The sequence below is a fragment of the Lagenorhynchus albirostris genome, chromosome 20 (assembly GCF_949774975.1).
Source record: "Lagenorhynchus albirostris chromosome 20, mLagAlb1.1, whole genome shotgun sequence".
NCBI lineage: Eukaryota > Metazoa > Chordata > Mammalia > Artiodactyla > Delphinidae > Lagenorhynchus > Lagenorhynchus albirostris.
The window spans coordinates 35978548-36005692 of record NC_083114.1 but is presented as its reverse complement, the minus strand read 5'-3'; the positions used below and the strand labels follow the sequence as shown (position 1 = coordinate 36005692).

At 56.6% G+C, this 27145-nt stretch overlaps 1 protein-coding gene and 1 pseudogene across 4 annotated transcripts; both read right to left on the bottom strand.

The window, feature by feature from the left end:
* Positions 1–498: 498 nt before the first annotated feature.
* Positions 499–16529, bottom strand: PPP1R9B (protein phosphatase 1 regulatory subunit 9B). Of its 4 annotated transcripts, none has more exons than XM_060133560.1 (10): positions 14667–16529; positions 10644–10776; positions 9202–9322; positions 7239–7343; positions 6066–6201; positions 5325–5477; positions 5161–5214; positions 2414–2643; positions 2004–2100; positions 499–1812 (listed from the first exon to the last, which is right to left on the bottom strand). In XM_060133560.1, the coding sequence occupies exons 1-10, from the start codon at positions 16038–16040 to the stop codon at positions 1759–1761; spliced, it is 2457 nt and encodes an 818-aa protein (XP_059989543.1). In that variant the 5' UTR covers positions 16041–16529; the 3' UTR covers positions 499–1758. The 4 variants fall into 4 exon arrangements, 3 of the variants coding, with proteins under 3 accessions (XP_059989543.1, XP_059989545.1, XP_059989546.1); XR_009537475.1 differs by having other exon boundaries at positions 1762–1812; positions 2414–2662; XM_060133562.1 differs by lacking the exon at positions 2004–2100 and having other exon boundaries at positions 2414–2662.
* Positions 16530–18633: 2104 nt separating this feature from the next.
* On the bottom strand, positions 18634–25618 carry LOC132511905 (small ribosomal subunit protein eS17-like; annotated as a pseudogene).
* Positions 25619–27145: the final 1527 nt, after the last annotated feature.

Genomic DNA, 27145 nt, shown 5'->3' with positions numbered 1-27145 from the left:
CCAGCCCTGCCCGGAAGGGATGGGGGGCGGTGGGGGGATGGTGGCAGATGGAGTTTGCGGGAACAAGGGTTCTCAGTATAAAGATCCTCAGGGTCAGAGGTAGCACTAGCGGGAGACCACTGGGCTCAGACTGGCATCTCTGCCCCCCACCCCCTCCTGCGAATCAAGAAACCAGGCAGCAAGGCTCTGGGGGCTGCTTTTATGGGGACGACCTGACAGAGGGCATGGTCCGTACAAAACCGGGAACAATACATACATATATATATTATATACAGAGATGCAGTCCTGTGGAAGGCGGGACAGAGGTGGCCCCGGCCGGAGAAACCAGAAGCACCCCCCCACGGCCCCGCCCACCCAGCCCCGCCCCCTCCATCTGCTGAGGCCAAGGAGGTGAAGTGCACGGGCCCAGGCACTGAGACAGCCAGCTCCTTCGGGGGTAGGCGCACGTCTGGGGGCAGGAAGTGGGTGCTGAGAAATACTGATCGATGGCATGGTCTATTTACAGGGGACGAGGAAAAGCCAAAATGGATGGAACAAGCGTCGTTTTTTAAAAAAAGAACAAAAACCCAGGCTGAGGCAGGGGCGTGAGGAAGAGGCAGAATGAGAGATGTCATCTGAAAGGGGAGGGGACCTGGGGTGAGGGTCTCACCTCCCCTGGTCCAAGCCCCAATTTGGGGTTAAAGTGGGGAAACGGAGTCGATTTCACTTAGAAAGCAGGCTGCCAGCAGGGCAGCCCTGGTCTCCAAAAAGATGAAAAGTAGTAAAATTTTGCCCTCCAGTCAAAACATTGGAAAACTGTGGGTGTGGGTGGGGTGAGGCTGAAACTCTGCCATGTTGGTACAAGGCTTCCAGGTGTGGCCCTGCGTAGGGCAGGACAGGGCCTGGCTCTCCAGTGACAAATGTTCCCCTTGCCTAAAACCAGGCCCCCTAAGCTGACCTCCTGTCCTCCCGCTCATTCCCAGGCTTGGCCAGGAAACCTGGTCCCCAAAGAGGCCGCGGAACAGTTCCAGGAAGAGGTTATGGCTATTTGGCACCTGGGGGAGGGGAGGCACAAGGAGAGACTGAGGGCTGCTGCCCCGAGCAAAGGGGGAGCTGGACATCAGGTGTCCCGGACTCTCCCCTTTTCACGCAGGATACGTGAGAAATCAGTGCAGGGCCAGGCCCAGCCTCCAGGCTCTGGGTAGACGCTACCCATCCTGGGAGCGCAGACAGGGATGGGAGGAGAGGTGTAGAGGCAACCCCTCCCAGCAGGAGGGTCAGGATGCAACAGAACAGCACGATGACGGGGGAGCGGGGAAGGGACAGGAAGGTAGACTCAAGTCGAGAGGCCCAGGGGCCGCCTAGGAGCCCCGTGAGCAGGGAGCAGCCTCCAGGTGGTGAGATGCTGGGAGAGCCCCCGGCCCCTTTCCAGTCCAGAGACAAAGGCTGGAGGTTGTAACGTCTGGCAGTTTGGTCTGCAGGTCCTCGTGTCCATCCACCACCCAGGCCAGCCCTTGGCATCCCATGGCCTCTGTGCCTCAGCCCCAAAGGCTAGAAGGAGGCCATCCTTCCAGCCACCTGTCTGCCCGGGGCCACCTTAAGGGGGCCTGTAATATGGGCCCTCTGGTCCCTGAAGCTGGGGGAGGTGGGGTGGAGGGGTGGGGGAGTCGGGGCACCTGTCCCCAGGCTGGTAGGGGGCGGGGTGAAGTATTGAGGACAGGGGAGGGAGGAGGACAATGGGAGGGGATTAATTATTGTCCGGTCAAGGAATGATTCCTGTTAAGTAGAATTGGAATTCCTCAGTGTTTGCAGGTTTCCTTCCAGTTCCGAGATCTGAAAAACAAAGGGGAGAGGGAGTCAGGCCTGGGCGCTGGGCATGGTCCCTGCCCTTCGGGCCCCCCTGAAGGAGACATGACCCTGAGCTCCCAGCCAGCAGCATGACTCCTCTCTCTCCCTGCAGGATCCACAGGGTGGGCGCCAGAGGGGGGCTGACCTGCCTGCCCCTAGGGCACCCCTGGGCCTACCTTGTCCAGGAGCTTGTCCATCTCTTCCTTCCTCGCCAGCTCTGACTCCTCTAGAACCCGGCGCTGTGCCGTCTCCTTTTTCAGGAACTCAATCTCCCTGGGTACCAGGGGGAGACAGACAGTGGGTAAGGGGGTCTGGTCTAGCTTCCATCCAGAGCGTCTCAGGGTCCTCAGCCCCGTCCTCGGCTCCACCTGGGCCGCTTTTGCCGGCTCCTTGTCCTCAGGTCGGGAGGTCCCAGCTCCTCCCAAAGCCTCTGGCGCCCAGTCATTACAAACCCAGGCATCCCCACCACAGGGCCCTCCAACTTCTGTGCTCCTTGCCTCCCTACTTGGCTGGGGTGGGGAAGGAATGCCACCATAGGCCTCTCAGTCCCCCCTAGGCCCAGGAAGCCCAGCCCCCAGCCACGTACTTCTGCTGGTAGTCCTTGATGAGGCGCTTGGCCTTGCTGTACTTGCGCTCCAGCGCCTGGTACTGGGCCTGGGTCTCCCGCAGGTGCTCGTCCACAGCCTGGCACAAGCTCTGGGCCTCGCCCCAGTAGCCCTCCAGTTTTTCCATGCGCTCCTTGTTCTCCTCCACACTCTGCTCCAGCTGGGCCTTCTCCAGCCGCCACCTCCCCTTCTCCTGCTCCAGGCTCTGCAGCTGAGAGGAAGAAACACCCCTGGGTTGGCGGGGGCCAGAGTCGCTGGATGATTCCCGCAGATACGGAGCCCACTGCCCCCCAGCTACTGACTCTCCTTGGCTGGGCCTGAGAACCGAAAGCTGGAGAGGGAGAAGGTGGGACCACAACCTCAGCCTTCCCAGCCAGGGGCCCTGACACGTGCCACACTCCTAGAAGGCCGGAGGCCCAGGATCGTCGCTGATTAGCTCGGGGACTTGGGGTAAGGCCACTTCTGTCTTAAGCCTTAGTCCTCCCATCTGCAAAGCAGGAGTGATTCCTTCCTTGCCAAGCTCACAGAGGCTGCAGTGAGATGGTGGAGGTAAAGGAGCAGGGCAGGTGAGGGTCACCATTGCCCTCTATCCCCTCTCTGCAGCCCTGGCTTCTGTGGCTTCCTCAACAGTCCTGGCTCCTCTCCCAGCTCCCTGGCCACCCCAGTGCAGACCTCCCAGCGCCCACAGCCCAGTCCTGGGGACTCTGTTCTCTCTCTACTCACCTCCTTCACCACCTCTGTGTACTGAGCCCCGCACCTCCAGCCCAAATTTACTCCCAGCTCCTCAGAAGCACCCTGCCCCCACCCACACAAACCTACTCCTCTTTTTCTGACTAGCCCACCTCCATCCAAAGGTGCCGTCATCTCACTGCCACCCCAGGGCTCAGCTTCAAGCCCCACTGCCTGCCCCTCAAACCTCGTTGGCTGCAAACACCCCTTGCCCTCTGTGTCCCAGCCACACGGGCCTTCGTGCACATCCTCAGACCTGCCACATTCCCTCTTGCTGCAGGGCCTTTGCCTCCCCATTCCCTGTGCCTGGAATGCCCACACCTACCCTCCCACTGCCTCGTCATTTCCCACTAGCTCACCCTTAGGCCCTCTCTTTAGCGCATCACTTCCCAAGAAGTCTCCCGTGATTCCCCTCTGACAGCACGGCCCACACGCAGCCCGGCTGCATCAGGCTCTGCTGGCTCTAGCTCAGGGCCCTGTCCTCTCCTCTAGAGCCCGGGTCAGCTTCTGTGATACCAGTGTCGGTGCAGAGACTCTAAGCCGCACAAGGGCAAGGATCAAATCTGCTTTCGCCCATCACAGGTCCCAGATGGCGCTGAGCACTTAGAAGGCGCCCAGCAGTTCCTCCCCTTCATGCTCTGCGTCTACCCAGGAACAAGGCCTGTCACCTCACCCTAGAAAATGCAACTCAGATCCGCCCTTCCTATCCATTCCCTCTGCCTGTGCCCTGGGCAGCCCTGCCCCTCCCTGCCGGGACATCACCCGGGTTTCTAACTGGTTCGCCGGCCTCCAAGTCCTGCTCACCCCCATGCCTCCCACTTTGTCGGCCGTGACCTTCCCCCTCGTGGCCCCATACGGCCAAAGAGTCAAGGCTGGAGCCCTTAGCAGGGTGTCAGGACACTGCAAGCGTAGCCCACCCTGGCAGTCCAGCTGTCTCCCACTTCTCCCCCACAGGAACGGCTGCCACAGCCTGTGGGCCTCCTTCCAAAGCCAGCCTCCAAGCTCGCGCTGGTCTCCCTGCCAGGAATGCCCTTCCCCTGCCTCAGTCATCTAAACCCTGCCGTCCCCCTGGGGCTGTTTCACGCTCTCCTCTCTCCAGGTGTGCTGGTCTAAGCCCACATGTGGGAGTGCACATGTGTGTACCATGTCTGCACAGTCCCTATGTGCCCCTGCCTCTCCCTGCCACACTGGGAGCCCCAGGGGAACTGGGACTCCTAATGTCCAGGCCCAGCAGGGACCCAGTACAGACTGTGTATCAGAAGTCTGTGTATCTATGCCTGTGAGGGTGTGGGCACCCAGTGTGCTTGTGTGGGTGTCTGTACATAGCACATATGTGTGTTTGTAGATGTCACGTGTGTGCACCAACTGGTAGCATCAGCATCTCTGTGAGAATGCGCACGTCCTGTGACACTCTTCTTGCATCTCACAGCGGACGGACACAGCAGACGGACACAGAGGTATTGCCATGTGAAGCATGGGTCTGTTGTCCCCGTGTTATGTCTGAGCAGAGTGGGTGTCTCTGGGTGTCTGGGTGAGTGAGTCTGTGGGTACCACGTGCCTGGACCCCTGGATGGTTTACGTTTACCGCTGGGCTTGTACGTGTAGAGGACACGTGTGGGACTGTGTGAACGTGAAGACATCCACGTTCAGCTGTTAGAACGCTGACGGCTAACAGCACAACTTTTTATTGAGCACCTGTTATGTGTCAGACACTGTACTAAGGACTTTACGCGTATTATTCTATTTTATCCTCACAGTGATCCTACGGTGTTGGCACTGTTATCAACCCATTTTACAGGTGAGGAGAATGAGACCTAGAGCAGCAAGTCAGTGGTGGAGAGATGGGTCCAGAGCTTGTGCTCTTAACACTACCCTCCCTCACCTCAGAGCGGCTGGTTCTGCACGCACCTGTGGGTGGAGGGCAAGGGCCAGCGTGTGCAGTGTGAGGGTGGAGGGGTCGTTCCCCCAGCGCCCCGCCCCCACTCCCCGCCGCCCTTACCTTTCTTTTCAGCTGCTGGATCTCCGCCTCTGTCACAGCATGCTTGATCTGGAGCTGTGGGGGCAGGGGCGCAGGCACTCAGCTCGGGCTGGGGCAGGCAGTACTGCGGGGCTGGATACCAGCCTGCCCTTGCCTTCCACCAGCCCAGGGACCCCTCTGCCCACCTCCTTGAACTTGTGCACCAGCTTCTCAGGCTCCATGTCCACAGGGGACAAGGCATCCTCGTTCTCTGCCAGCTCGAACACCTCGATGGCCATCTCGCCACCTGGAAACGTGGGGCTCAGCTCCTCATCCTCGTCAGTGGCGTATTCTCCTGTCTGCGAAGGGAGACAGGCGGCTGTGCACCCTGCCCACCACAACCTCCCTCAGCCCTGAGGACTGGGGCCTAGGCCAGCAGCAGTCTGCCCATGTCAGACTGGGGGTCCCCCAGGGGTGTGGTTCACGCTGCCCTCATCAGACTGGGGGTCACCCAGGGGCATGGTTTGTGTCTACCCCCAACAGCCTGGAGAGTCCCCAGAAGACAGGGGTAATTCCCCTGTGAGACTGAGGGCCCTGAAGAAACAGCCTCTGCTTTCCCCCTCACACAGCAGGTCCCCTGAGGTCTGGAACTGTCTCCTTCCTCAGACTAGGTCCCCTCAGAGTGGGGGCTCTTAGAGGGAACTACGTTTTTCTTGTAGGACCAGGAAGGCTTTCTGAAGACAGAGGGTGTGACTCTTCCATCAGACTAGAGGTTCTTTAAGGGAAAGGTCTGCATCGCCTCCCTCAGACTGGGGGCTCCCCCAGGATAGGAGCGTTGCTCTGGGGTTCTTCACAAGGCCTGGAAAGTGGCAGAGGCAGAGGACGGCTATAATACTCCATCAAGCCACCAGGGGGCGATGACGCTGCCAGCCAGGCGGAGTCCCTACCTCCTCGTCATCCTCCCCGTACTGGGCGTATCTCTGCTCCATCATCTCCCGCTGCCATCGCTCCTGTTCCAGGGTCTGCTGAATTAGCTGGGCCACCTCACTCTGCTCACCCGGCCGCTCCCGGCCAATCATAAATCTGCAGAGGCACCAGCATCGTTCCCTTTGTCTCTGTCCTTGGCCGGAAAATGCCACCATCCTCCCCGCTGGTATCCCCCTCTCCACATCCAGGTCCTCCCAGGGAGGTGAAATGAAAGAACTGAGTCCAGAGACTGCAGAGTGTTAATAATGAATGGGGTAGCAGGGGGCCCTTATTGGGTTTCCTTCCCAGGAGAAGCAGAGGCCCACTAGCCCTTCTGGCCAGTTTGTGGGGAGGGGAGACGTCAGCCGAACTTCAGGCTAGGCCGCAGGGCACAGGAGTTCGGGAGGTACCAGCGTAGGAGCTCTTCCCCCACCACATGGGAGAAAGCGAGGCAGGGGATTGGCGAAGCTGACCCTGGGGCTGTAGACGGGTGTCTTGTGTGCACTCCAAGGCCCTGAGCTTCAGGAAGGGGCGGGATGATGGCAACTAGAGATTAGGATGGAGAGGAAATAGTGGAACTTCCAGGCACCAGCCCCTCCTCTCCGTGGCCACCCACATCCTGTTTCTCTACCACCCTTTTCTGGGGGCAGTGCCCCTCTTGGAGGGGGCAGGGAGTGGTCCTTGAATGTTATGGCAGAGAGGGACGTAGGGAGCTTCTAACCCAACCCCTTTAATTGACAGACCCAGGGAGGAGAGTCTTCACAGGAATCACCAGGCTAGAGAGGAGGGAGGGATCAACTGCAATTTGGATGGCATCCTCCCTGCATGTCTTGGATCTTCAATGAATGAGTCAGGACAGGCAGGGAGAAAGGAGAATAAGCCCAAGAGGCCAGTTTGGAGGCATGGTGGACAACGGGCCTTGAAGCCTGAGTGCTGGTGGCTAGCAGCAGTCAGGGGCTAGAGATGCGAAGGCAGACAGGGCAGGGGATAGGCACACAGCAGTTCCTTCTGGCAGGGAGATGGTGAAAGCTCCTCTGTAAGTTGGGCCACCCAGAGTCTTAACCAGGCGTGGGCAGCTGGGCAAAGTGGCCAGATGAGGGCTGAGCCTCCTGTCTGCTCCCACTGCCCACCGCCCCCACCCTCCCGGGCCTCACCGCACACGGCCCTTGGTGTTCCGGAGCACGGAGGCTGCAAAGCTCTGGGTCACTCCCACCAGACTTGTTCCATCCACTTCCACCAGGAGATCATTCACCTGGATCCTAAGGGAGGTGACACTGGTTAGGGGGGGTCACGAGGTGAACTGTGGAGCTGGGGTAGACATGGCCCCCCTCCCATCAGTAACTCAAGGCTCAGTCCCCACAGGGACCTGGTACTTGTCTGCCTGCATAAGATGCATGAGGCCGGAGGACCAGGTATCAGCCAGGCCCATGGGCAGTGAGACCAGGCATCCAGGACCAGGAATGGTGGCAAGCACACTTGCCATGACAATCACAAGCTATTTCCCCTCCTCCACCACACTCGGCGGACCAGTGTGACATCCACAGAGCTCATCACGGCCATGCACACCAGCAAGGGCCTGCCGCGCACACATAACACACAGCCTTCTTATACATCCATTTCCGTGCAGACCTGAGTCCGCAGATTTCCTCCAAATGCCTGAGACCTGTGTTCTCACACAGTCCCACAGGGTCACCCCCTGCCCCCATACAGGTGCACAGCCCCCAACACGCCCCAGCGGTGGTGCTGGAAGCCCTTGTTCTCCACACAAGGAGATGGGGGTGGTCCAGACAGGCCGCCGAGGGGGACGAAAGTGTGGGAGGGACCCTCGGCCACCTCCTTCCTCCACTCCCACCTCCCCCCAGAATGCCAGGCCTCCCCGCAGGGCTCCCACACAGAAATGGAGGAGACAGCCTACTGTAAACAGCTCACACCAACATGCCTCGTGTGGGGACACTCTCACATGCACACACACTCCCCACCCGGCCAACGAGAGACCATGGGAAAGGCTCTGGAAAGTTCAAATGAGGGGGTAAGTGAAAGAGCAGGGATGGCCTTCCTTCCTTTTCTCTGACCCCCCAACCCCAGCCCGCCATGCCACCTGGGCTGCAGCAGACAGAAGCTCCCTGAGTGAGGCAACCCCACCTCCAGCATCATGACCCCGGTCCTCGCAAGGACACCCACTCACCTCTGTCACGTGGAGGGGTCTGTGCTTAGAGGTACCACAAGGTACCCCTGATATCAGCCTTTAACTTACAATAACCCGGGGTGCCCTACAGCTGTTCCCACTCCCCCTCTGCAATCCACACACAGTAGGGAGGCTCCAGAGGGGTCACTGGGCTGCCCGTAACTCCAGGGGGTCTTCCTGAGCCCTCTGACCCACAGAACTCACACCCTCCAGCCTCAGAGGCCAAACATAGGCACACAGGCAAGAAGCAGCCTCCTCCCTGGCATGCCCCCACTGGCTCTTCCAGCCTCACCGCACACCTGATCCCTTGTGGTCTCTAGCTCCAGTTATACCTGCCTGCTTTCGGTGCCCTGCCTGCAATGCCTTGCATGCCCCACTCCCTCAGCCTAGCTAACTCTTGCTCATGCTTTGGGTCTCAACTCCAACATCACTTCCTCCAGGAAGACTTCCCTGATACCCAGAGAAGTCAAGCCCTCCTGTTTTAGGGTTTAGTGGCACCCTGTATTTTTCTGTTTCACCATTTTCTGTGTATCCACTATTCATCCATCTGCCTCACTACACTGCATGCTTCCTGAGGGCAAGGCCTCAACACTGACTCCCCAGCGCCTGGCACCAGCCCTACAACAGGGTCAGAGGCTCAGTGTTTGCTAAACGAAAAAAAAGCTCACAGGTACTCTGCTAGGACAGAGCCTCCACACCCGTGCTCTCCTCCCCATGGCCCAACACACACTCAAAACCAGGACACACACCACCTACACACAGCCCCCTAGCATGCACGTGCCATGAGGGCGAGCACTCCGCCTGTTCTGTTCACTGTACCCCCAGGGCCTGGACCAGCACCTGGCACAGCAGTGCTCCACGAACATCTGAGCCCCACACAGGTAGTGGCCCGCCCCATACATGATGGCTGATCAGGGAAGGGGAGGCGGTACCTGCCGTCCCGATGGGCCGCACCGCCTTCAGTCACAGTCTTAACGAAGATGCCCAGCTTCTCCAGGCCCATGTCTGCCCCGGCCCCCATGCCAATGATGCTGATGCCCAGGCCCTCGGAATCTGTGAAGCAGAGGGTGATGAGAAGCAGGTAGGGGGGTGGGGTGAGGAGCTCCAGCCTGGGGCTTGCAGGGGACAGAGTGAGAGACTCCCCATCCCCTACCCTCGTGCTGAGGTATGGCCTCACCTCAAGAAGCAGTCTCCACGTGGGGATGTCCCACACCTGGGGAAGGGACATGGTTCTGGCCACCTCTTCTCTGCCAAGCCAACTAGGATGCTCTTGGGTCACTGCCTGCCCTCTGCCCCATCCAAAGAACAGACGGGCAGCAGAGGTGCTGAGGGGTACTGTCTGGATGCAGATGCAGGTGTGTGGTGGCCACAGGACCACTGAGGGAGCCACGATGGGGATGATCTCCCCCCTCCCTAAGCAGTCTCATCGCTGCTCACAGCCTTTACAATTCAAGACCTCCTGCTTTTGTCTCCCCCTAGACCCACTCCTCTCTCCACAGCTGCTGCCCCCGCCTGTCTAACGGGCTTCTGACATCCAAACTCATGATCTTCCCCCACAAACAGGCTTTTCCTGTCTGCCACTCCTTCATGGGGCCTGGGAGCCACCTGGATTCCTCCCGCCCCCTCGTACCCTCTGTGGAAGCCAAGTAGCCACCGACTCTTGCCGACTCCCACCTTCTAAGAAGCTCTCAAGTTGTTCATCCACCTCCTGCATGGCCATCGTCTTGTCCACACCGCAGTGGCCCGTCTCCATCCACTTATAACCCTTCACCCCACAGCACAGCCTGGTGTGGTCTCTCTAGAATACCTTTCCCAGGCCTTGCAAGACTTCCGGTCCATCTTAGAAAAAAGTGGTCTACAAGGCCTTGTTTGCACACCCTTCTTCCCCCACCCTCTGAATCCACCAGGTCTCTCCTCTCTCCCACACACTCCCCTGATCTCCTCTTCAGGGCTCAACTCAAGCATCACTTCCTTGGGGATCCCCCCGAGTCTGGTCAGGTTTCCTGTTAAATGCTGTTATAGCGGCCCCTCCCTTCTTTTCCCGGCCCCCTCACTGTACACAAGGACGTAGTTAGATGTGACCATTCCACCCAGGCCTGCCCCCCGCCTCCACTGTCGCTCTCCCATCAAGGCTTGGCCCACACAGCCCAGGACCCAGCCCCCAGTGCTCCCGGGGGGCCTGATGACTTCAGGAGCACATAGTGCAGCATGACAGGGGTGGTGGCGGTAGGAGCTTGGGCTGGGCTGAGTCGTGGGGCCGTGGGGCGCTGACAGAGGCCCAGTTAGAGGTAGAAGCAGAACGTCTCTGTGGAAGCGCCTGAGGGTCCAGGGTGGAAGCTGGCACGGGGGAGGAGGCGCAGGAGGCCCGGCTCACCCTTCTCCAGCTCCACAGGGAACAGCTCCAACCTCTCCACCCGCTTCTCCAGCTCGTACTCAGCAGAGGCTGCCATGGGATCCACGTCCTCGTTGCGGCGATCATAGTCCTCGTTGGAGTAGGTGCTGAACACCTGGGGAGGAGGCCGCCTGTCAGAGGAGCCCGCAGGAGGGCGAGCGCTAAACCGCTGAGAGGGGGCCCAACGGGCAGGCTGCGCCCCCCGCCGCGCTCCCCTCCTGCCACAGGCCTCCCCCAGCCCGCAATGACCCCAGCTCAGAGTGGGGGCCCTTCTGGTTCCGGAACTGTGGGGCGAGAGAGAAAGGGAGCCAGCCTTGCCGCATCCACACCATTACTCCCCTGCAGCTCCGACCACATGAGCATGGCCAACTGGAGTAGGAAAGGAAGGTCAATGCCGGAGAAACGGTCACACTCAGGAACCCAGGTCCCCAGGTCAGAGAGAGATGGACAGACAGCCCCTGTCCCAGACAGAGGCGAGGGTGGGCACGGACACAGATGGCAGGAGAGAGGAAGGAACAGGATGAGTGGAAGAGGGGAAGAGGAGAAAGAGTGAAGGAGATGCTGGAGGATGCCACATTTGGGGGGTGGCGGACGGGAGTGGAGACGCAGGGAGGGGGAAGGGAGGAGAGAGAGTGGTAGAAAGAGGCAGAGGGGCACCCAGGACCCAGCTGACCTGAACCTGAAGTGGAGGCCAGGGTGGAGGAGGGAGGCAGGAAGGACCACCTCTACCCCCATGGAGAGAGGGCAGGCCAGAGGAGCCCCTATGGCCTTGCCTGCACAGCCAGGCCTCAGTCTCCCTCTAGAACCTCAGCTCTCTGAGGTACGCCCCTATCCCCAGGGCACTAGGAGGCCTGGGCAGAGGTCCTGGGCCCAGTGCCCTGCAGAAAGCAAGGAGAGCGGGAAGGTGGCAGCCTCTGACACTGTCCACAGCGAACCCGGCCTTACTGTCCCCCGTACCCCTCTGCTGTCTCTCAGCAGAAAGGGAAATTCCCCAGCCTGACCCTCCTCCAAAGAGCAGAGAAGTTAGGACAAGGGCTCTGCAGGAGTACCTAATTCTGGGCCCAGGCAGGGCGCCCTGGTGGGAGGTTAATGAGCACCATTTGGGGCACCACGGCGTGGTCCTGCCTCACTGCCTGCAGTGGCAGGCTGGTACCACCTGGAGCCAAGCGGGGGCGACGGAGGGTGGCGGCAGCTCCATCAGATGGCTGGGCCTGAGGCCTGAGCAGCTGCAGTGGGGCGCCGCCTCCCCCAAGGCCCCTGCCAGGGCCCCACTCCTCCAGGAGCAGGTCCACGGGCACCCAGGCCGGCAGCGGCACTCTCGTGTCCCAGCCTTGGTTTGGTGTCACCCCCGCGAAGCCCCACCACTCCCACAAGGGGGCTCCTAGCTGGAGGAGTCCATGTGGTCACTTAACTCACTGCCCTCAGCTTCACAGCATCAGAGAAAGTTGAACACAAACCCTTAAAAGCTCCTTGTGGATTGTGCAGTAGTCGGGCTGCCCCCCTGACATCTGGCCAGCAGCCCCAAGCTCCTGGGAGGGACGGGCTACCTCATCCACACACAGTGCAAAATGCCAGGTCCGCTGCCCAAGGTCACGGGGGTTAGCCTGTGACAGGGCGGGATAAGACTGGAGGGTGGGTCACTGAGACTCTGTCCCCTTTGCACATATGCCCCAGGCCCTGGGACAGGGGCTGGTGTGTGCCTAGACCTGGCAAACTGGCTTTGGCCCCCTTTTGTACCTGAGTCCCTTTGACCCTCACCCTCTACTCCAGCAGAGATGGTCCCTTCATCCCTCAGTCTATGTGGTGGCCTGGGTCAACAAAACCCCCCCATTGTGTAAGCACACGCAAACACACACGCAAACACACACACACACACACACACACACACACACACACACACACACACACACACACACACACACACACACACACACACACACACACACACACACACACACACAGTGACCTCCATAACACCCTCACAGCCTGTCCTGGGCTTCGCCCTCCCCTCTTTTCTCAGCCTATCAAATCCTGCCCCCTGCAGGAAACCCAGGCCTCAGGCTCAGAGGTCCCAGACCACCCCTCACCACTGCCCACCACCATGTGCCCAGCCTACCTCAGGGCCCTGGACCCAGTCCCCCCTCTCCAGGTGACAATCTGGAATTGAGCTCTCTGTCCTCAGCAGAAGCCTCCGTAAAGGCAACAATTGGGTCATCCAAGGGGCACAAGACCTGGACTTAGTATCAATGCAGGGGGTGCAGCAAAGAGAGGGAAAAACTGGGGGGTGGGGGGAGGAAATTCCCAGTAAGGTCAAACGTCAGACACGCACAGGCGGCACCCCACACCACAGGCTCCCACACACAGGCGAGCAACAGTCACCAGGGAGTCAGAGAGCACTGTTCCAAATCATGTGCTATTTTCTACCCAAAAATCAGGGTAAGGTGTCAAATATAGACAGTCAGAGGCCCAGGGCTGAAAGACCAAACTCCAACTGAGGGGATCAGACAGCTCAGAGAACTGCCGGTGGTGGTGGTGGGGGAGGTCCTGACCGCCTCAGTGGTCCCCACCTCTGTCCTCAGTGTCCCCAGAAACACCCATAATCTTCAATTCTCTCCCTCCAGGATGCCAGCACCTTCAGAAGAGGAGAGGGGAGGGGAAAGGGCCTGTGCGGTCACAGCTGGGGGAAGGGGCTGGCCCAGGCGGGGAGTAGCCCTTTTCAGGCCCCCTGGGGTGGAGGTGGGAGAGGAACAGAGGTTAAGATGCTGGGGCAGGTGAGAGGAAACTTGGGCAGCTTCAGTGTCCAGGAGTAGTTATGGAAACTTCAGTCAAACAGATGAGGGTTTGACTGGTGAGGGGTAAAGGCTGGACTTTCCTTGGCCTGGACACCCCCATGAAGCAGACTTGGAGTTGGGCACAGCTGAGCCTGGCGTGGTGAGAAAGAGCCTTTAGGCTGAATGTGCCTGCCGAGAATGGAGGGTAGTAGGAAAGGCTGTGGTAGTAGGAGGGCTGTGGTTCTTAATTCTCCCAGGGATCTCACCATCAACATTCTCCTGAGGATCTCAGGGCCCTGGCACAACCCACAAACCAATCACCAATAGTGTGTGTGTGTGTGTGTGTGTGTGTGTGTACACGCAGCTGAGTCCCCAAAAAAGAGGGCACCCAGAGAATGAGGCAAGAGCGCCTGGGTCCTGCCAAGGCCAAGAGCAAAAGCACCTGGGGGTTTCCCAGCCTCACCCCCTCCCTTCTCCACACCCCTCAGAAGGCCTAGCCTCCTCAAAACCCACAGAAAGCGCCTGCTCCCCGTGGAACCCTGTACCCCCACCTCGGGAGCTGGCCCAGCACACACCCCGGGGAACAGGGCCCGAGTCACATGGCCCCAGCTCAGCTCAACCTCACAGACCTGCTTCCCTCTTTCAGTTCTGTAAAGTTGGGGTGAGGGCTACAGACATTGTGGAGGAAGGGCTGCAGGCCACTGCACATTCCTGTTCCTCCATCCCCCCATGCAGCTCTGGTGCAGGGGGAAAGCAGGGGTGTTTCTAAGCTCCCCAGGCTCCTCCAGCCCAGAGTGGAGTAAGGACCAAAGTGGGGAGGCTCTCCTGAGGACACAGATACACACGCACACACACATACACAGACACACCTTCCCACCACCCAAGCCCACGCCTCTGGCAGCCTCTGGAGGACGAAGGTCTGGGAAAGGAAGGGAAAGCAGGTGTCCCAGGACCCACGCAGGGCAGGGCAGGTGAGCCCCAGAGCTGGGCGGGGCAGCGGGCTCAGGAACCTGAGGGCAGGTCAGAGCAGGCCACCCCGGCTCAGGCCTAAAAATCTTCCCCCTCTGACAAACAGCTGGAAGTCTCCCACGCCCCCCTTAGGGTGGTAACTTCTGGGAAGGGGGCTGGGTGACAGGGCTTGACTCAGCCTGCCAAACCCGGCTGGCTGGCGAGGCGGGGGCGACTGCGTGCACGTGGCAGGGGCGGCGCGGGGGCGGGGAGGGGGTTCACTTACTTGGATGGGCGCCGTGCTGAAATGGATCTTCCGGCTCGGGGCCGGGTCCTCTTCTTCCGAAAGCCCCGGGATCTCCACACACCCCGACTCGGGCTCGTAGGGGGGCTCACCCTCCTCCTCATCTTCGTCGTCGTCCTCCTCCAGGGCACTGCCCCCAGAGTCCTCCCCCAGCCCACTGTAGGCGCTCACGTCCACCAAGTCCGCCTCCGAGAAATCCTCCTTCTTGGACTCGTCCACCTCCTCGGGGGCCACGTCCGGGGCCCGGCCATTGCCCACCCCTCTCTCAGGCGCCGCCACGGTCGCCGCCTCCTCCTCGGGGGCCGCCTGGGCCTTCTGCTCCTCGGGCGCGGGGCTGGCGGTGGTTGCCAAGGCGCTGCCATTCTCCAGGGCCGCATGGACCGTCACCTCCGCCTGGATCACCTCCGCGGGCGCCGCCTCGGCCTCCGACTCCCCGCTCTCCTCCACCTCCACCGGCTTTATCTTGCGCACCTCCCGAGGCTTGGGGGGCGGCCGCGCGGGGGCCACTCGGTGCTGCGGGGGCTGCTGCCCTCCGGGGCCGCGCTCCTTCTCGGCTGGGGCATCCCCCGACGGGGCGGGCGGCGGCGGGGGCGGCTGAAACACCCGGGACCGCCTGCTGACCAGCTTCGAGTTGACCTGGGGCGCCCCGGCGGCCGCGGCCCTGGGCAGCCCCGGCGCGCGGTGGAGGCCGGTCCTCGAGTCGGCCTTCTCAAAGACGGCGCTGAGCTGACTGACCGTCGGCGACACGGCGTCGGCGTCCAGCTTGTCCAGCGCCTCGGTGCTGCCGTTGAAGCGCACCACGACGTCCAGCTTCCGGTCCTGCAGGCCGGCGCGCTCCTGCCTCAGCAGCCGCCGCGCCGCGGCCTCCTTGTCGCCGCCCGCGGCCGCCGGGACGCTCCGTTCGAACAGCTTCCGCGTCTCCTGCAGCCGGGACGGCGGGTGCGGCGGCGGCGCAGGCTGAGCGGAGGGCGCGGGCTTGGAGTCGAAGCGGCTCACGCGCTCCGACACGCTGGTGCCCAGCTTCAGCAGGGCACTATGGTCCACGTTCTCGTTTAGGCTGCTGGCCCGCGGCAGCGACAGGCGCACGCCGCGCTCGGGCGCCCGCAAGGCCTCAGTGGGGCCCGCGCCGCCGCCCGCCTCGCCCGGCGCGCCCGCCGTCGTGCCCATCTGCAGGAACATACTTTTGATGCGGTGGACGTTGGAGCCATATTTCTTGTGGTGGGCCGCCTTGGGTGCCTCGTCTGGCCCGGGCGCGTCGGGCGGCTTCAGAGCCTGGATGCCCGCCTCGTAGGCGCTGCGGTGCGGGGAAGCGCTCCGGAGGGGACCCCCGGGCCCCCGCGGCTCCGTCTTCATCATAGTGGGGGGAGCCGGGTTCTCATCCCCACGCTTCCCGCTCCCCCCTTCCAACAGGCGGCTGGCCAAGTCGGGACCACCGCCCCCTCCCCCAGAGAAAAGGAACCCCGAAAGGCCTTTTTTAGCCTCCCCCCAAAACCAAGCTGCTCAAAACAGTTAACCTCGCTTTAAAAAAAAAAAAGGGAAAAAATATCTCCGAGAGCCCTGTGTGGGTCGCCTCCCCCAGTCAAGCTGCCAAAGACAGCCAGCCCCTCTACCAAAGACCGAGCGGCCTGGAACGGTCGCCCCCACCCAAATTAGAAAAGCGGCGGCCGGGGCCGGTGGGACTGCGAGCCCTGCCCGGGAAGCAGCAGCGGAGGCGCCGGCTCACATCGTCCGAGGAGGTGTCAGCGGGGCTGGTAGCCCCGGCACCCCCAACCCCGGCCGGGGGCCTTGGCTCTTGGGGGGCCCGGCACCAGGGCGCCCATGGCTGCTCGGCCGGCCCGGGCCGCTCCGCCGCTGCACTACCCTCCCTCCCTCCCTCCCCCCCGCGCCCCGAGCCTCGGTCTTTCTCTGGCTCTGCCCGAGCGGCGGCTGCCGGAGACCAAGCGGCTGCCCTTCTTGCAGCCGCCGCTGGGGACTGGCACCTCTGGGTCCTAAAGGGATCGGATTTCCGGGGCCGGAGCCTGTGAGCCCTCCCCTTCCCCTCCACGCGATTGTATTCCCCTCCCCTGCCCGTTCCTCGCCACAGCCTTCCACTGACCCCAGACGCTGGCTTGTACACTTCAACCCTTCCATCCCAACCTCTGACTGTGGCTTTTCACAACCCACATAACCGCACTCCCACTAAATATTGGGAGTTGGCAAGCCAACCACTGTGGTCTCAGTGTGGCCCTCCTCTACCCGAGGTGTGGAGGGAGAATAGTGGGGAGGGGCAAAGCTTCATTTCCTTCAATGTCCTTGGAGCTTCCTAGTATAGTTCACTTTGAAATTTTTAAAAATTCAGATTGCCCTGGAATCTGCATTTTAACAATTTCCCATAGGGAACATTTTGCACCCTTTAACGCGTGAAACCTTGGCCCAGTGTTGCTGGCCTTGTGGTGGAGGAGGAAGGGGAAGAGAGAAAGGAGATGGTCCTCATCACCCAGGTGGCAGTCCGAAGCTGGCTTTTGCCCTCTGCCATTCTGAAGAGGGTGTCCTGTCACCTGCCTGCACTGCACCCAGGCTGGGAAAGAAGGGGTGGTATGCCTGTCTTCACGGCCTTACTAGAGCACTCCTGCCTCTCAAACAGGAAGAAGGAGTTTTGGAGGAGGAATTCTGGAGGCCTCGGGCCAGAGTTTCACCAGTGAGAGCTCTAGCTTGGATCTCTACTCTAAAGGATTCTGGCCACTGTGTGCAAGTGTGTGTGGGGAGGGAGGGGGAAGGGGGGCAGTGACCTATACGTTCCCTGTCCTGGCAGCTGTTTTGATGCTCCCCCCAACCCCCACATACACAACAAGGGGCCTGGGGTTGCCCTCTACCCTTCCCCAGATGCCAGGGCCTGGGAGTGAAGGTCCACCCCCTAGACCATGACAGATCCAGATGCACGGCTTCACTCCACAGATCCCAGAAAATGATGAACATTGTGGACCCTAGGACCCAGAGAACAACTCAGGCACAAAGCCTCCCCCCACTCCCAGCTGCTTCCTGCATCTCGGGCCTTCCTGCAGCCTCTGCCTCCTCCCCCGCCCTCTTCCCTTCCATCCTCTTCCTCTTCTCCCCAATCTCCCACTACCCACTGCCCTTGCCTGGAAGGGCTGTCGAAAGGAATCCTCTCACCTCTCCACTGTTGGGATATGTGTGGGTTTTGTGGGATATAAACTGGTTAGCACGTGCAAAAGAGCGTGGGGGATGGGGTGTGGGAAGCCGCCTGGGAACCCTGAATATTGGGACAGGGAGGGGCGAGGAACCACAGGACTGGATCTTGAGGCTGGCAATCCTGAGGGTAACGGAGAGGAACGATCTGGGTTCTGAGCAGGAGGTTTGGGACTTGGGTTTCCAAGCTCAAGTCTGGGATTTGAACCTCCCCACCCACAGCGCCCCCGCCCCCGGCCCCGCCCCCGCTCAACCTCACTATAGAAGTTGGGTGAGACAGAAGTCTCACCTAGTTGGGGGTTTGGGCGGTGTCCTCAGAAGCTCTTGTGTGGATTGGGGGAGGGCACAGGCCCCTGGGTGTTCCGCCCAGAATCTCCCACACCCTTTGGTGAGTCATTCTAACTGGTCCCAGCCCAAGGGGTCAGTGCCCATGCTTCTGGCCAGGTGGGGGGGGAATCCAGCTTCTAAAGGACGGGAGGAGGAGGTGGGAACCAAGTCAGGCCCAGTGGACGCTCCCCACCCCGACCCCCAACAACATCTCCAGCAGCAGCTTGGAGTGGACTAGACTCGGGATGCTTGCGTCCCCCTTGTCCTGAGACTTCCAAGAGTGAAACTCTTTTAAGTACTTCGGGATGCAGGACAGTTGGAGCCAGCCCAGAGCTCGGAGGACTGAGGCTAACGAGGGGGATCGTTATTTCCTGGGCGACACCCCCTGCCAGTATTCCCGAAGAAGCTGTTATGGAGCAATGAGTGCTTTAGCACCTCACTCCTTCCCCGGGGTCAGGCGCCAGGCCGGCTGGCCTGTGAGAGGAGTGGGGAATGGCTGTTATCTTCTCCACCCAGTCCCTGCCTGCCTGAGGCAATAATCACACCTGCAGGGAGGGTGAGGAGGGCGGTTACTTTGGGGAGGGTTACGCCCAAACTGAAGGGTTTGAACCTAATTTTCATTCCTCAGGCTGTGATCCTCAGATCCTTACTTATCTCCCAGGGTAATTTAGCCATTCTTTCTCTCCTTTTTCCTTTGTGGAGCTGCCTGATGGTCTTTGAATGGAAGTTCCTTCCTTACCTCTGACGTGGAATAGAGTGGTTCCCAAAGCTGGCGCAGGAGCCAGGCTGCCAGAGTTCAAATCCTGGCTCCACCACTTACTAGCTGTGTGACGCTGGACAAATCCCTTAGCCTCTCTGTGCTCTGATAAGGGTAAACTGAGGTGAAAGTGTGGAACACAGAAAATAGGGTGTGTGCCTTCCCCAGTTCTTGCTAAAAAGCCTGGAGGCTTCTATAGGGAGAGGTAATCTTTATTCTCCAGATAAAGCTCCTCCCTGTTTTCCCACCTACCCTCAAATCTGATGGGGGCCCTCTGATCCCAGATGCGCAGGACACGCGGCCATGGCTCACGGGCCCAGCCGCTCTGTGGCATGTGGGATCTTCCCAGACCGGGGCACGAACCCGTGTCCCCTGCTTCCGCAGGCGGACTCTCAACCACTGCACCACCAGGGAAGCCCGAGGCTTCATAGTTTTAAACACCAGGTGTTAACTGCAAAGACAGGTGATGAAGGTGATGAAGGCAGGGACAGACCTGATTTGTGATAAATCCCAAGCTCTTAGCACCCTGGGCTCACATCCAGGCTGGGTGCCAAGGCTGCCTTCTCTTCCCAGCCCTGGGGCCTTGAGACTCAGCCTCGGAAAGTGGTGTTTCCGTGGCTAGGGTCATCTGAGCAAAGACTGGCCTAGACCCCGCTCTTTGGTCGTTTTGTAGTGAGCCAGTGGCCCCTGCCCCGATCACTCTCCTTCATCTGTCCTCCTCTGCCAGGGACTTGGGCTAATCCAAGGATGCTGGAAAGGCTTGCCTATGCGTACATGTTTTATATACAGGAGAGCTCAAATCCAGGATGTCAGTGTTGAAGGGCCTTTAGCGGCCCTTGGCTGACCCCTTCCCAGGGGGAATGAGGAGGGCTGGGACTTGAAGTGGGAAGTGACTTACCAGTTTTGGAGGAAAGAGACCAGGGTTCACAAGGTCTGAACCGAGCGCTAGCTCCACCCATTTGCTGAGTGACCTTGGGCTAGTTGTTTCCTCTCCCTAAGCCCCAATTTCCTCAACTTGCTCAAATTTGAATGTCTGAGTGTGTCTCCCGAGCATAGGTGATCCTGGTTGTTCCCAATTCTGGAACAGAGCAGAACATGGGCTTTGCAGCCAGACCATCTTTGTTAGAATCTCCAACCTGCCACTGCCCAGTTAAGGGACTTCAACAAATTTCTTCATGTGTAAAATGGAGATAACAGACCAACCTCATAGTGTTGTGAGAATTAAATACATTTAGAACAGCTCCTGGCACAAAGCAGCTTGGTTGTTATTGATTACATGTGTATCTGAACGTGTATGTGCACACGTGTACACGTGTGGGGAGGTACGACTGAAAGTGGGCATCGGTATTTGCATCTCCACGTGTGTCTTCATTGGACTATAGGGCCTCTTGTTTCCTTTTAAGGTCTATTATATGAAATTCTGAAATATAAGCACCCCCTGCCTGCAGCTCCTCCAAAGCTTTTGGGATCATCCCTGGAGTGAAGGTGACCTTCCTTCTCTACCTCCCAAAGTGTTTTTCATTCCTTCCTCTTAGTGTCTCAAGTCCCCCAGTGCCCCTGCAGAAAGAGTGCCCCTTGGGGTCCTCCCACAGCTGGGAGACTGGCTTGCCTGGGTCTCTCTGCTCTGCCCCGCTTTCTTTCATCCACCCTCCACGCTTCATTCTAGTGTCACTTGGAAAGTTCAGATACCTCTTAGAGATTCAGGAAGGAGACCAAGAAGGAAGAGTCAGGTGTGTGTGTGTGTGTGTGTGTGTGTGTGTGTGTGTGTGTGTGTGTGTGTGTGTGTGTGTGTGTGTGTGTGTGTGTGTGTGTGTGTGTGTGTGTTGGGGGCAGGGAAGGGTTAGGACAGAGGAAAGATTTCTCCAAATCATCAGTTGCTTTAAAAGAAAGCCTATATTTAGCTAAGCTTAGAGGGTTTGTAAATATGTATTTTGCAAAGCAGACAGCCATAGCCATCGGAGCTCCAGAGATATGCAGGGAGGTCAAAGAAAAAAAAATAACTGGAAAGATTGAGCAATATTATTTTGTCATCAGCAGATTCGTAGAACTGCTCCAACTGCTATTATTACACATTCCTGTGTTTTGATGTTGGTTTCTGTTTTTCATCTGCTCTCTGGATCTGCAGTGGATGCCTGGGGAAGAGACTGGCTCTCAGAGTCACCTTCCCACCAGCCTTTGCCTCACCTGCCCAAGGTCAAAGGAGAGAGAATCCTGGCCCTGCCAGCTCCCCTCCCAACTGGTTCCACCAGGCTCGGCCAGGCTGCATGCGCCTGGCCTAGGTACTGTCTGCAAAGCCAGCTTTCAGGCTCCACACTCAATCCTTTGCACTTCAGGTGGCCTTGAGGGCGAGGGTTGGGTGACAAATGTTGCCACTTCAGGGCAGTTCTACTTTAGAGAACTCTTGTTTCTGAGAGAAAAAAAAAAAGAAAAAGAATGTGCACTTACTTTTTTACTTTTAGTTTGAAAAGTTTCTTTAAAAATAAGAAAAGTTCAGGGAATTCCATGGCAGTCCAGTGGTTAGGACTTGGTGTTATCACTGCCATGGGCTCAGGTTTGATCCCTGGTAGGGGCCAAAAAAAAAGAAAAGTTCAGAGAATCACATAACAAACAGAATTTATAAATGCTATCAGAGACTTCCCTGGTGGTCCAGTGGTTAAGACTCCACACTCCCAATGCAGGGGGCACAGGTTCAATACCCTTTCTCTTTTTTAAAATAAATTTATTTATTTATTTTCAGCTGTGTTGGGTCTTCGTTTCTGTGCGTGGGCTTTCTCTAGTTGCGGAGAGCGGGGGCCACTCTTCATCGCGGTGCGCGGGCCTCTCACTATCTTGGCCTCTCTTGTTGTGGACCACAGGCTCCAGACGCGCAGGCTCAGTAGTTGTGGCTCACGGGCCCGGTTGCTCCACGGCATGTGGGATCTTCCCAGATCAGGGCTCAAACCCGTGTCCCCTGCATTGGCAGGCAGGTTCTCAACCACTGCGCCACCAAGCCCCAACCCCCTTTCTCTTTATCCCCAGTCCTGTTGCCCACCCTACCCACTCTCACAAATTTGGAATGCATTCTTTATAGCCCATAATTTTAAAAATTAATTAACTAATTAATTGATATTTTGGCTGCGTTGGGTCTACGTTGCTGCACGCGGGCTTTCTCTAGTTGTGGCGAGCAGGGGCTACCATTGCGGTGCGCGAGCTTCTCATTGCGATGGCTTCTCTTGTTGCAGAGCACCGGCTCTAGGCGCGCGGGCTTTAGTAGTTGTGGCACGCGGGCTTAGTTGCTCTGCGGCATGTGGGATCTTCCCGGACCAGGGCTCAAACCGGTGTCCCCTGCATTGGCAGGCGGATTCTTTTTTTTTTTTTTGCGGTATGCGGGCCTCTCACTGCCGTGGTCTCTCCCGTCGCGGAGCACAGGCTCCGGACGCGCAGGCCCAGCGGCCATGGCTCACGGGCCCAGCCGCTCCGCGGTATGCGGGATCCTCCCGGAGCGGGTCACGAACCCGCGTCCCCCTGCACCGGCAGGCGGACTCCCAACCACTGCGCCACCAGGGAAGCCCGGCAGGCGGATTCTTAACCACTGCGCCGCCAGGGAAGTCCCTAGCCCATAATTCTTAAATTACCATTTTTAATTGTCAGATATACATAACATAAAATTTACTATTTTAACCATTTTAAGTGTACAGTTCATTGGCATTAAGTACACTTGCCTTGTTATGCAACCATGGCCATTATCCATCTCCAGAACTTTTTCATCTTTCCAAACTGAAACTCTCTACCCACTAAACAATAACTCCCCAGGCCCCACCCCCGAGCCCCTGGCAACCACCATTCTACTTCCTGTCTCTATGAATTTGACTACTCTAGGTACAGCATATAAATGGAATCATACCGTATTTGTCCCTTTGTGACTAGCTTATTTCGAATAGCAGGATGTCCTCAAGATTCACCCACGTTGTAACATATGTCAGAATTTCCTTACCTTTTAAGTCTAGCCCATAATTTCATACTTTCCCTACACATTTAAGTATTCATAAAGCAGCGTATGGTAATGTTTTCTGTATTATTAAAATGTATATAATGACCATCATGCTGTGTGTATCATTTTGCGTCTTTTTTTCACTTGAGGTGTTTTCCACGATGCAGCCACATTAATACATGTGGCTTTGGTTCATTCATATTAACTTCTGTTTTCTATTTCATCATATGAATAAGCCACAACTTATTCATCGGTTCCTCTACTCATGGGCCTTTAGGTTGTTTCTGTGTTTTGCTGTTATAAGCAGGGCTGCGATGAACACCCTTGTGCTTGTCTAACCCATCTCTGGAGTGCACAGCTCGGAGCAGGAAGCCAGGGTTGCAGGCACCCTGTCACCTAGACTAGTACTGCCAAGCTGCTCTCTGAGCCAGTTTATGCTTTCACCACCAGCATTTGTACAAGATGTCCTATCTGACCACATCCTTGCCAACATCTGCTCTTGTTAGACTTTCTATTTTTGCCAATCTGATGGGTGTGAAGTGGTATCTCATTTGAATCTGCATTCCCTGCCTCTGAGGTAGAGCATCTTATCATGCTTATTGGCCATCTGGGTTTCCTCCAGGCAAATTGCTTACGTCCACATCCTTTGCTCTCCAGTGCAGCTGTTGATACAAGTTACAGAAAGCCCAACTAGAAGTGGTTTAAGCAAAAAAGGGAATTTTATTATCTCACATAACAAGGAGTCCCAGGTTTGGTTCATTTAGAGACTCAACTATGACATCAAGGAAGAGGTTCTTTCCATCTTTCTATAAGACCCTCCTCATCGTGTTGGTTTGCTTCCTAGATTGGCCCCACCATGGTCCATGATGGCTGCCTCAGCTCCGGGCGTCTCATGCAGACAACAATGTCCAGAGGCAGAAGAAAGTGGATGCTTTCTTCTCAGTGTCTTTTTCCTAGAGGCCCACAGGAGCTCTTCCTTCTGGTCTCAGTGGACAGAACTGCATACAGGTCCACACCTAAACTAATCGTTGACCAGAGGAAGTGTATTATCATGCTCTATTTAGACCAATCACTGTTCACCTGATGCGGATGGGGAAGGCCCAGCCTCACCCAAAGCCTAGACCCCTGACTTTTGAATCAGGATTCTGTTAGCAAGGAATAAGGGAAAGACTGCCCTTTGGGGTGGCACTCAAAAGTTCTGTGCTTGCTTTATTGATTTGTAGGAGCTCTTTACATATCCTGGATACTAACTTTTTATCTGCTTTATGTGCTGCCGATATTATCACCTAGGCTGTTGCTTGTCTTTTAACTTTGTTTATAATGTCATTTTCATAGAAGAAACCTTTTTTTTTTTTCGGTAATGTAATGAAATCAATCTTTTGTGAGTTGTGTCTCTCATCTAAGAAATCTTTTCCTGCTCTGAGATCTCCTACATTTTCTTCTAATTATTTTAAAGTTTTGTTTCTCACTTTTAGGTCTTTAATCCATCTGGAATTAATATTTATGGATGAAAAGTCAACTGTCACAACACTTTTTATTGAGTTGCCTATTCTCTCTCATTACGTTGCAATGCCACTGCCATCATAAATCACATTCCCACATATGCTTGGATCTGTTTCTGGGCACTCTATTCTATTGATCTCTTTGTCTAGCCCAGCACCAATACCACATTGTTTTAATTACTATCGCTTTCAAATAAGTCTTCGTTTCAGAATTGTCTAGTCTATTCTTGGTCCTCTGCTCTCCCATATGAATTTTAGAATCATTGCTTAGCTCTTTGAAAAATCCTGTTGGAATATTCAGCGGACTTGCCTTGAATCGACATATTTTTATGGCGAGAACTGTCTTAGTGACATTGAGGCTTCTCATCCCTAAACTTAATACATCTCTCAATTTATTCTTTTTTTAGCCTATAGTTTTTATGGTTTTATAGCCTATAGTTTTTCTTCACAAATATCTTCAGATATCTTTTCTAATATTTTTCTGGGTTCTGTACAATTTTAATTTTATTGTGAATTATTTCTTTTAAAAAAGATATTACAGTTTCTAATAAAATATTGCTTGTGTATAGAAACACTGCTGAATTTTGTATTTTATTTGTATTTGGATGTTAAACTTTGTCCAGCAACCTTGCTGATCTCTCTTAATAGCTCTGACAACATGCCTACGGAATCTCTTGGGTTTTCTATATAATCATACCATCTGCAAAAAAAAGTCTGAGTCTTTTGTTTCTTTCTTTTTCTCCTTTTTTTTTTTTTTTTGGTCCCAAGGTTTACGGTGAAAATATTACAGCACAGCAGAGTCAACTGGCTCCATGGTATTTTGAAATTCATCCCAGCTGTGGGCTGAGTGACCTGCAGGTTGGACAGATTGCCAAAGTTCAAGAGCTTCAGCATTTCCTTAGTGTCAGGATCTACTTCAATGATCTCCTGATCCAGGGCTGAGACCTCAGGCACATAATTCTCTCTCCTCCTGCAGCTTAATGGAGACACTTCTCACTGGGCCTCTCTGAAACTGCTTCATCAGATGTGTGACATAGCCTGCTTTCTCCCTGCGAAGCTTCTTGCTGGGAATAATGGCCACCTCCTCGCACACACGCTTGTTGGTGCAGAATTCGTTGCCCAGGAACTTGTATTATTTCTCACTGATGACCTGGGCCACCTTCTTCACGGTTTTGGTGTGAACGTGGCCCATGTTGGCAGGTCCTTGGTAAAAGAGTGAGATTTTGTTTCTTTTATTTCCTAATCCTCTATCACTGAGTGGTAGCTTCTAAATCTGACCTCTCCCAGCTCTTGGGCTGTGCCAGTGGGCTGGCCCTGGGCAGCTCCTGCCTTGCGCTGTTATAAATAAAAGACCCCTTACTCTCTCCAGAGCTTTACAGTTTACAAAGCACTTTTTCTTCCGTTATCTCATGGATCCGTATTGCCCCCACTTTACAGAAAGGGAAGGGCTGTAAGCTCCAAGTGCAGCAATCGAGCTGTGCGGAACACTGCGCTGTGAAGCCTCAGACAGTCCCTCCCCTTCTGTGTTTCTCCTCTAAGCTAAAAAGTTTGGCCAGGGATGGTCTCTGGCATTCTCCGACTCATGATTGATAGCTTTGGGCGGCCACGAGGCTCAAGGAACCCCTCTGAAGACTGAAGTTCACCGATAAAAGGGGGGTAAGATTCTGGGTACACTTAGGTCCTCAGGCTGGTGTCCCCAAACGTCGTGGGGGTGGGGAAAAATGGAAGTGTTTCAAGTCGGAGAAATGATATAAATGATGGGGAGAGTGGGAAACAGGGCATTGTCTCCAGTGCCCTGCCTCCACGCGGGTTCTCCTCCCTGTTTGGAAGAACATCCTCCGGACCCGGAAGGGGAGGACGAGGAAGGGCTAGAGGCCGTGGGTCCCCTCTTCCGTCGCCCCCTCTAGCCGCCGAGCTTAGCAAGCACCTCTGACGCGTATCCGTAGCCTGGGGCGGGGCTCTCTGTTGCCATTCCAACGGGCCACCCGGCTCGGGCCCCATAATGCGCAGGCGCAAGTCCGGGCCTGAACTGGCGAATGCGCCCTCTCGTGGCAGACCGTCAGATCGCACCCTTTGTTATAGTGCTGGAGGCGGCGAAGAGGATGCAGGAGAAAGATGTGGGTGGAGTCTGGGAGGCAGATGCGACAGTCAGATCACAATGACGAGAATCCCTTTCCTTTGTCCCTCATGCCAACATCTAACCCTCCGTTTTAGATGCAGATGAAGAAAATATGGCTCTCAGAGATCAAGAAACAGGTTCATAGAGACGGAAGTGGAATGAGAGAGTTGGGGAGATGATATATTATTCAATCAATCATTCATTTATTCAGCAAACATTCATTGAGATGGGGAGAGACAGGGACAAAGGACCCAAGGGATTAAACTGAGACATTGACGGGCCAAGATGGGGCAGAAAGCTGGGGAGACAGGTGCGGAAGGCAAAGCAGCAGGGACAGAGAATCAGCTAGCTGAGGTCAGGACTGGAGTAGCAGGAGTAAAGCAGAGGCAGGGGAACCTGGGCTGGGCTTTTGGAGACAAAGCTGAGAAAAACCCAGGTGCAGAACTGACCCACCAGTTCACCTAGATGGTTGCTCCAGCTGGATAGGACAAAATCAGGAGCTCAAGATGGGCTCCTATGACCACCTATGAAGTGGTCTTGCCAAAGAAAGTGGAATATACACCTGATCAGGACTCTCGATCCAACTACAATTTACAAGAA

Excerpts from the sequence above, each read along its gene's own strand:
- PPP1R9B (XM_060133560.1), bottom strand. The coding sequence starts at position 16,040 with ATGATGAAGACGGAGCCGCGGGGGCCCGGGGGTCCCCTCCGGAGCGCT. Across the intron at positions 9,323-10,643 it reads CCCTGTGGAGCTGGAGAAGG|ATTCCGAGGGCCTGGGCATC; the intron begins GTGAGCCGGGCC and ends TCTGCTTCACAG. Across the intron at positions 6,202-7,238 it reads AACACCAAGGGCCGTGTGCG|ATTTATGATTGGCCGGGAGC; the intron begins GTGAGGCCCGGG and ends GTGCCTCTGCAG.